The 9,842-nt window shown below is 45.4% G+C and overlaps 1 protein-coding gene across 1 annotated transcript; it reads left to right on the top strand.

Moving 5' to 3' along the window:
- Positions 1–7,247: 7,247 nt before the first annotated feature.
- On the top strand, positions 7,248–8,659 carry WFDC10B (WAP four-disulfide core domain 10B). Its single transcript, XM_003787646.1, has 2 exons — positions 7,248–7,347; positions 8,532–8,659. Exons 1-2 carry the CDS (start codon positions 7,248–7,250, stop codon positions 8,657–8,659), a joined length of 228 nt encoding a protein of 75 aa, XP_003787694.1.
- The last annotated feature ends 1,183 nt before the right edge of the window (positions 8,660–9,842 follow it).

Here is a 9,842-nt window from a genome sequence, read left to right as displayed (position 1 = left end):
CCTGGCCATTTTTTGGTTGCAGCCATCATTGTTGTTTGGCGGGCCCGGGCTGGGGATTCGAACCCACCACCTTGGGTGTATATGGCTGGCGCCTTAGCCGCTTGAGCCACAGGCGCCGAGCCCAAGTAAGCCATTCTTATTTTTTTATATTAATCTAAAGTGATCATTGTGCATTATTATTATAATTTTTTTATTTTTGAGAAAGAGTCTCACTGTCACCCTCAGTAGAATTCCATGGCATGACAGCTCATGGCAACCTTTAACTCTTGAGCTTAAGCAATTCTCTTGCCTCAGCCTCCCAAGCAGCTGGGACTACAGGCACCTGCTACAACACCTGGCTATTTTTTTTGTTGCAGTTGTCATTGTTGGTTAGCTAGCCTGGGCTGGGTTAGAACCTGCCAACTTTTCGTGTATGTGGCTGGCGCCGTAACCACTGTGCTACGGGTGCAGAGCCTCATGTACCTTTTTTTAAAGAGACAGAGTCTCACTTTATAGCCCTCAGTAGTGTGCCATGGCATCACAGGTCACAGCACCTTCCAACTCCTGGGCTTAGGCAATTCTCTTGCCTCAGCCTCCCGAGGACGCCTGGCTATTTTTTGTTGCAGTTTGGCCAGGGCTGGGTTCAAACCCACCACCCTCGGTATATGGGGCTGGCGCCCTTCCCACTGAGCCACAGGTGCAGCCCCCTTGTACCTCTTTTGATGTAAAATTTGTCACTTGGCCTGAAGTGGTATTACACTGAATTCCATGTCACTATATCAGACGCTATTTGAGTCATCACATAATGGTGCTGGCTGAGGCAGGAGGAAAGTCTAATCATGCTGCCGAAATGTGTCCATCCTGGTCAACATGAGTCATGGCCCTTTCTAGGCCATAAGGGCTTCGATGTATAAACATTTCATGAAACAGCTGCTTTATTTCCTGGAGGACTGGTGTCATATTAAGGGCTCAACTTTGGTCTGTGCTGCTGTGCATTTATTTTTTATTTTTGAACCATGATCTTTCTTTCTTGCCCAGGCTAGAGTACAGTGGCCCAATCATAACTCACCGCAACCTTGAACTCTCAGGCTCAAGCAATCCTTCAGCCTCAACCACCCCAGTGGTTGGGATTACAGGTGTGCACCACCAAGTCTGGCTAATTTAAAAAAATTTCTTATTAGAGCTGGGGGTCTCACTATGTTACCCAGGTTGGTCTTAAATTCCGGGCCTTAAGCAATTCTCCCACCATTGCCTCCCAAGTGCTAGGATCATGGGCAAGAACAACTGGGCCCAGCCATCTAGATATTAATAATGTCCAGTTACCTTTTGGCTTTGCTAAGATTAATGATAAAATAATTAATGTGTGAACCCCATAAATGCATCAATGTACAAAGTTATGATTTCATAAAAAATAATTTTAAAATATTAATGTGTGTTGGACATTCACTTCATTTCCACAATTAGCTAAAAGGCAAAGGGTAACTTCTATCCCCCTTTTAGATCTCATATTAGCAAAACTGGAAACATGAGATCATATGAACCCAAAAAGTTTCTGTACAGAAAGGAAACAATCGACAAAACAAGAGATAATCCATGAAATGGGAGAACATATTTGCAAATGATCTATCTGACAAGAGACTAATAACTAGAAAATATAAGGTGCTCCACTGGCTCAATAGGAAAAAAAGTCTGATTTTGAAATGGGCGAAGGATCTGAATGGGCATTTCTTGAAAAATGACAGACAAAGAGCCAACAGTTATATGGAGAAAGGCTCACCATCATTAGTGATCCGAGAAATGTGAATCAAAACTACAACGAGATGTCACCTCACCCTGGTTAAAATGCTTTTTGTCAAAAAGACAGGTTATGATGATTGTAGGTGAGGACATGGAGAAAGAGGAGCCCCGTACGCTATTGGTGGGAATGTAAATTAATACAGCTTCTGTGGAAAACAGGATGGAGGGTCCTCAGAAAACTGAAAATAGAACTACCAACTGACCCAGAAGTCTCACTTCTGGGTATATATCTAAAGGAGGGAACTCAGTATATTGAAAAGATTCCTGCATTACCGTATTTATTGTAGTACTGTTCACAACAGCCAAGGTTTGAAATTGACCTAAGTGTCCATCAGTGGATGAATGGATAAAGAAATTGTGGTACATATACATATATATATTCAGATACAATGGAGTATCCTAATAACTTAGGGTATGCTTTAAAATAACTGGAAGGGTGGAAGTGGGATGTATCTAACACACACAAAAAGTGATAAATGCCAGAGGGGATGGATACCCTACTTACCTGATTTGATTCATTCACATTGTATACCTGTATCAAAACATCACATGTACCCTATAAAGACACACAACTGTTATGTATCCATAATAACTAAACATGAAAAAGAAAAAGAAAAAAAGGCTTTATTTGAAAGGACCATTCTTCCTAGAATCCTTCATTTACTCTTACTAGTTGGAGTCAGTAGACCATCTGTTGGGTCTCTATAGTACTTTATTCTCCCCCTCTGTAACCCTTGTCATATTGCATTGAACTTACTCAATTTTCTGTTTTTCCTGCCAGATTCTGAATCTCATAAAAGCAGGAACAGTGTCTGACTTATGCTACAGTACCTAGCAGTGAGTGTGCTGTCCTGCACACAGGAATCCCAAACACAGTAATTCAATGAAAGTTCTCATTCAAGCCTTCCATTCCTCTTGTGAATCACATAGAAACAAGACATGCCCAAGGCCACAGAAGTTCATTAGAGAGACGAAATAGCAATTCATTAGAGAGATGAAACAGCGCCTACTAGATTGCATCGATAAAGGTCCCATAAATTCAGACTCTGAGGCAAGTGATAACGGCTGGGCAAGGAACAGGAACTTCCTGAACTGGGTCTTCAGCACCATGGATCAGTGGATTCAAAACAGGGGTGTTGCCAAAGAGAAGTTTGGGTCTGCCAAAAATGTGTGTTATCAGCTAGGATAGACTAAACTGCTTAAACAGAAAGGCTCCATCATATCATCCTAAAATGTGACGAAGTTTTTACTTCTTGTTCATGTAATAATTCAGTGGGTGACTCTTCTTTCACATGATGAGTCAAAGACCCAGGCTCCTTCTGTCTGGTGGTGTCACCATGCTCTAGAGCAGTGGTTCTCAATCTGTGGGTCGTGACCCCTTTGGGGGTCAAACAACCCTTTCACAGGGGTCACCTAAATACATCCTGCATATCAGATAATTACCTTATGATTCATAACAGTAGCAAAATTACAGTTATGAAGGAGCAATGAAAATAATTGTATGGTTGGAGGTCACCACAACATGAGGAACTGTATTAGGAAGGTTGAGAACCACTGCTCTAGAGCCTTGTGGTCATCAAGACTGAGCTGGTGGAGAGGAAAGAGAGTGTGACATCGACTTGCTATCTTCTTAAGGGCTTGAGCCAGAATGACAATTAACTTTTGCCTTCAATCTATTAGTCAAAATATTTACATTGCCACCCTAGCTTCAGAGGGAATTGGGAAAATGGAGCTCTTAGTTGAGCTTCTGTTTCCCATTCATGCCCTTCTTCCATAGGGTCAGTGTCACAGTGTCCACGCTCCATATTGTTATCCTTTACAAGTGACTAAAAGGAAAGACCGGATTTGGGAAAGGTACAGAAGCACTCTATAAACTAAAAGTATGAGTATCAGAGATTTTGAACATAAATTACCCCTGAATACTGAAGGAGACATTATGAGGAGTTCAGAATATCAGAGGAGGATGGAATCTTGACCACCATCTTCTTTCCAGCTTATTGAGAATCCAGCACCCTTGCTTCACCCCCTCTTTCTCCTGTTAGGGTAGATTAACATCTTCACTTCTGAGCGTCCATTTCTTTTGTAATGTTCAAGGTCTACTTCTGTCTTCAGCCCTTGGCTAATCATTCCTTCCCGTTGTCTGAGCTCTAAGACATTGATCATGTACTCCCATTAGCCCTTTTTCCCATGCCCTTCTCTAGTATATAAATTATACCTAATATGGTATACATTTATATCCTAAAATGGATATACATTTATATCTACCTATCTTAACATTTTTAAATTCCACAAAGAGGCCATGATCTTTCTTGTTAGGCTATAAATTTGTGTTTTCTTTTTTATTTTTTGGGACAGAGTCTCACTATGTCACCCTTGGAAGAGTGCCATGTCATCACAGCTCACAGCAACCTCAAGCTCTTGGGCTTAAGCGATTCTTTTGCCTCAGCCTCCCAAATAGCTGGGTCTACAGGTGCCCACCACAAAGCCCAGCTATTTTTTGGTTGAAGTTGTCATTGTTGTTTAGCAGGCCCGGGCCGGGCTCAAACCCTCTAGCCTCAGGGTATGTGGCTGGCACCCTACTCACTGAGCTATGGGTGCTGAGCTTAAATTTGTGTTTTCAATGTCTGTATTCATAGTCTCCTTTCCTGAAGTCTCTGTGAGTCCTGTGACTTCTTATTCTACAGCTATTTGCATTTATAAATGGGTTTATTCTTTTTTTTTTTTTTTTTGCAGTTTTTGGCTGGGGCTGGGTTTGAACCCGCCACCCTTGGCATATGGGGCTGGCACCCTACTCCTTTGAGCCACAGGTGCTGCCCAATAGCTTTATTCTTTAAAGGAAGAGTGAAAACTGATGGAAATTCCAGAATCACCCAGGGAGACGATTTGGGTAGACGGCCTGTATACTTACCTCTTTTATTATAGTGAGGATCCTATCTCTTTGGGTAAAATCGTTCATGTTGGAATAGAATACAGCACATAGAGGTCTTACCAGAATCAGGGGGATGGATGTTAAAGATAGGAGGAGGCAGATAAGAAAGGAAGGATCACAAAGTGAGTAGGTTGGAGAGCCTGTTGACCAGAAGAAACAATCTCAACTGAAGGATGCGTTAGAGTCATTGACGCTCAACCTTATAAAGTGGGAGAAGAACTCACTTTCTCACCCTATCAACCTGAAACAAGGGTTTCCGTCCTTTCAGAGAGCGGAGCTAGTTACCCCTCAGTGCTTGGACTGGCTGTTTGGAGTTCTGATTTCTACTCCTCACACTGCACCTAATTCATACAGAGCCTGGGGATTCACTGGAATAAGCAGAGAAGTCTCCTGACCCCTCTGGCTGGGTCTGACTACTTGCTGTAAACCAAAAGATAAAAGAGCTGTTCTGGGGCGGTGCCTGTGGCTCAAGGAATAGGACGCTGGCCCCATATACCGGGGGTGGTGGGTTCAAGTCCAGCCCTGGCCAAAACTGCAAAAAAAAAAAAGAGCTGTTCTGAATGTTAGGGCTCATGTGGATGGGAAACAAGGTTGAGGAGAAGACACGAATATTTATTACACTGGGCACCTGCTGTGTCACAGTTGAGGCACCAAAATATATATGTATATATATGGGCATATATGTATATATGGGCAAACTGAGTGTGTAGAGATGACAAGACTCTCCCAGTGTTACAAAACTAGTGACTACTGGAGTCAGGATTTAATTTCACATCTGTCTGAGGACTAAACCTGTGAACATTTTTCTGCTGCTCAAATTAGCCAATAGGGGCTGATTCCTTCACAGTAGATCCCCACTTACAGTCTGGTGCCTTACAGGATTCGGGGAAATAGACACTCATCTTCTGTTCAATCCAATAGTTTATTTGCCAGCCTGAGCCAGAGTGAGACCCCGTCTCTAAAAAAGATAGCCGGGCGCTGTGTCAGCTGACTGTAGTCTCAGCTACTTGGGAGGCTGAGGCAAGAAGATTGCTGTAACCCAGGAGTTTGAGGTTGCTGTGAGCTATGATGCCATAGCACTTTACTGAGGGTGACAAAGTGGGACTCTATCTCAAAAAACACACACACAAACAAAATGCACACACACACACAAAATAGTTTATTTGGTTCAAAAAATTAATTGGTTCTAGGGCCAAGTGTGGTGGCTCACACCTGTAACCCTAACACTCTGGGAGGCCGAGGTGGGTGGATTGTTTGACCTCAGGAGTTTGAGACGAGCCTGAGCCAGAGTGAGACCCTCTTTCTAAAACTAGCTGGGCATTGTGGTGGATGCCTGTAGTGCTAGCTACTTGGGAGACTGAGACAAGAGGATTGCCCAAGAGTTTGAGGTTGCTGTGACCTATGATGCCATGACATTCTACCAAGGGTGACAAAGTGACTCTGTCTCAAAAGAAAAAAAGATTAATTGGTTTTCTCTGAGTTTCTTTTTTTTTCCCCCTCCCTCCATATACAATGTATACAGGATTATTCTTTGATTCACTAATTCAACTTCTGCTACTGAAGCCTAGAGGGATTATGAGCAAAAATGTTCAAAATAGCATTTTTTAAAGTAACACTAGTCTTATTTCTTTTTCTTTTCTTTGTTTCCTTTTTTTCTTTTTGAGACAGAGTCTCACTTTGCCACCCTTGGTAGAGTGCTGTGGTGTCATAGTTCACAGCAACCTCAAAAGCTTGGGCTCAGGTGATTGTCTTGCCTCAGCCTCCCAAGTAGCTGGGACTACAGGCACCTGCAACAATGCCCGGCTATTTTTAGAGATGGGGTCTTGCTTTTGCTCAGGCTGATCTTGAGCTCCTGAGCTCAAGCAATCCACCCGCCTCAGCCTCCCAGAGTGCTGAAATTATAGGCGTGAGCCACCTCACCCGGCCCAAAATAGTATTGTTTAGGATATCAATAATTGTTTCATCCGAAACAGCTGACAAGAGGTACACAGGGAGAGCTGCGTGATTGTGATAAATGACATCGTTTCCTTTTGAGAAACAATGACAATATATGTATTTACATGATGAAATAAGAGCAGCAGAGGATACATAATGAAAGATGGATGATTCAAAATGTAAAAAAACAAAGGATTGTTTATATTATATATGGAGAAACTAAAAGATAATATAATGAAACATAGGTTAATTCTAATCACTTCTCTTTTCAAAAAATCGTATTTTTTCTTTTCTCTTTTCTACAAAACATTGTGTAAGTAGAAGCCAGACATAAGTGATCTCTTTCAGAGAGGAAAAATGCTGTCAACAAGAAGAGAGGGTTGGACAGGTGAGGGGAGGTGTCATTCCTGGAGAAGTCTCAACCCACCTCAAGGCGGACAGGTGAAGGGAGGAAGCAAGGACTGTCTTGCACTGCCCCGGCTTGGCCAGTAGAGGCAGCAAGGAGCTGAGGATCATCCTCCTTCCTTCCTTTCCTCTCTACCCACAGCTCTGCAGGGAAGTCTGTGGTGTCCTGGTCAGACTTAGGGCTCATGCTCTGGTCACCATCATGTCACCCCAGGCCGTGCTGCCCATCCTGTTTCTCTGTGTGCTGCTCCTTCAGGCCCAGGGAGGATACCCTTCCCGGAATAAGATGCGCAACATGCCTGGTACGTGACAGGCTGGCAGGGTGGGGATGAGGGAGTGGGGGAGGAGACCTGGGGAGGAGGAAAGGAGAGGCTTGTGCCCCCTTGAGCAAGAGCTGGGAGTTGGTACCGCTCTGCACATCCAGCACTGCCTATGGCACTGTGCAGACTCAAGGATGTCTCAGGACCTCACGCCCCTTTACCCAGCTCTGGGAATAATAGTAACGCGAGTGAAGGGGACACCTACATCTTTTGTTGTCCACTGGAAACATCCCAGAGACCCATGGTACACGCTGTAGCGAAAGGTGCTCAGGGCTGAGAATGTGATGGGAAAACAAGACAATTCTTCTTCTTTTTATTTTTGGAGACAGAGAGAGTGCTGTGGCATCACAGCTCACAGCAACCTCCAACTCCTGGACTCAAGCGAGTCTCCTGCCTCAGCCTCCCAAGTAGCTGGGACCACAGGCACCCACCACAACGCCTGGCTATTTTAATTTTTGGTTGCAGCCATTATTGTTTGGTGGGCCCGGGCTGGACTCGAAACTGCCACCTTAGGTGTATGTGGCTGGCGCCTTAGCCGCTTGATGCTACAGATGCCGAGCCAAGACAATTATTCTTTAATGGATAGTCATTTGTGAGAAGTGATGCCCAGAGATGGTACCTCTCTGCACATCCAGCACTGCCTACAGCACTGTGCAGACTCCAGGCTGTCTTGGGACCTCACGCCCCTCTACCCAGCTCTGGGAATAATAATAATAGGAGTGAAGGAGACACCTACATCTTTTCTTGTCCACTTGAAACCTCCAGAGACCCGTGGTACACACCCTAGTGAAAGGTGCATCAGGGCTGAGAACAGGATGGGAAAGCAGGACAATTATTCTTTAGTGGATGCTCATTTGTGAGGAGTGACACCCAGAGATGGGCATGGGGTGTGTGGAGGTGTAGAAACGGCACACGGAGCAGGCAAAATGGGGTGTAGAGGGAAAGTTAAAGTTATCAGTAGAAGGGCCAGGAGCATGGTGGTGGTAAGGGTAGGACATGGGGAAACTGGATTTAAGACACTACCAGCCACTAGGATTTGGAGATGAGCAGGAGGTAAAAAGTCCAGAGTGTCATGAGGGGGGCTTTGGTGCTGGGGTCTGAGAGGAGCTCTAAGCTGGAGAAGAGTCGATGGTCCCATTAACCCTTCTTCTGTACCTTTTTAGGAGCCGGTATCTGTGGCCAGTGGCCCAGTGTAGATCAATGCAACCACCACTGTTCATATTTCCAAAAGTGTCCAGCAAATAGCACATGCTGTTCCACTTTCTGTGGGAACATTTGCATGAGCATTCTGTGAATGGAGGAACAGCTGGGCACTGCCTCCTGCCCCCACACCCTTCAGTTAGAGATTGTGCCCACGTCTGAAGCAGGAGGACCTCAAATCACAGGCACTAAGACATCAACAGGAATGCCGCCTCCCCACCGTTTGAACTCCTTGTCCCTGTCAAATAAACCAGAACAAATGCCCAGAGGCTCTGGCTCCTTTATTGCCACTGCTTGTGATCACCGAGAATCCAGTGCGGCCCCCACAGATACCCCGCGCTTCTTGGGCACTGGCCCCGGATCTCTCTCCCTGGTTTTGCTTCTCTACTCTGTCTCTCCTTGGCCCACACAGCCCGGCTGCCTCCAGGAGGCTCAGCCCCCTTGTTGCTCTGCTCTCTGAACCAGGGGCCCCGGGGGAGAAACTGGCCAAGTGCAGCATTCCCAGTGCTAAGGAGAGCACTGCTCACCCTGGAGCCCGGAGGACCTGTTCACAGGAGCTAGGCGGAGGTTGGAACCTGGGTCACAGAGTGGGACTCCCCCAAGGGAGAGACTGCTGTCCTCCCCTTAGGCTTGGTGCACCCTCATGCCGTGACCCCCAATCTCTCTGTGAGGTTCACATTACTATGTCTTTACACTGAGACTAACGAGCCCCAGGGAGGTGGGATGACACGCCCCAGGCCACGAGGGAGTGAGAGGATCTGCCGTGGCTGGAAGAGGGTGTTTCCTTTCAACTTGGTTTTTTCTCACCTCTCTCCATTTACCTGAGACCAGAGGTGCTGACTCCCCAACCTCCTCCTGTCCACTACCCAGCAAAACGACCTCTCCTGGGATGGGACCTGAACTGATGCCAGCACCTTCCCTGAACTGAATGGTCCCTCCCTCTCCCCCAATCACTCTTCTTTATGGACTCAGTCTCTTTAGTTTTTAATAAAAAATTTATTTATCATGTGTACTTAACCATTTATATCTTTATAGGGTACATGTGATATTTTGACACAGGCATACAATGTGAATGAATTAACCAAATTAGGGCAATTGGAGTATCCATAACCTCAGGCATTAAACATTTCATTGTGGCTCGGCGCCTGTGGCTCAACCGGCTAAGGCGCCAGCCACGTACACCTAAGGTGGCGGGTTTGAATCCCCAGCCCGGACCCGCCAAACAACAATGACGGCTGCAACCAAAAAATAGCCGGGCGTTGTGGCGGGCACCTGTG

The sequence above is a fragment of the Otolemur garnettii genome, unplaced genomic scaffold (assembly GCF_000181295.1).
Source record: "Otolemur garnettii isolate 467f Iridium unplaced genomic scaffold, OtoGar3 scaffold00023, whole genome shotgun sequence".
In the NCBI taxonomy this organism is placed as follows: domain Eukaryota; kingdom Metazoa; phylum Chordata; class Mammalia; order Primates; family Galagidae; genus Otolemur; species Otolemur garnettii.
This window is presented reverse-complemented; position numbering and strand designations above follow the sequence as displayed.

Coding starts and splice junctions, on each gene's coding strand:
- WFDC10B (XM_003787646.1), top strand. CDS start 7,248: ATGTCACCCCAGGCCGTGCTGCCCATCCTGTTTCTCTGTGTGCTGCTC. Junction 7,348..8,531: donor TAAGATGCGCAACATGCCTG/GTACGTGACAGG, acceptor CCTTTTTAGGAG/CCGGTATCTGTGGCCAGTGG.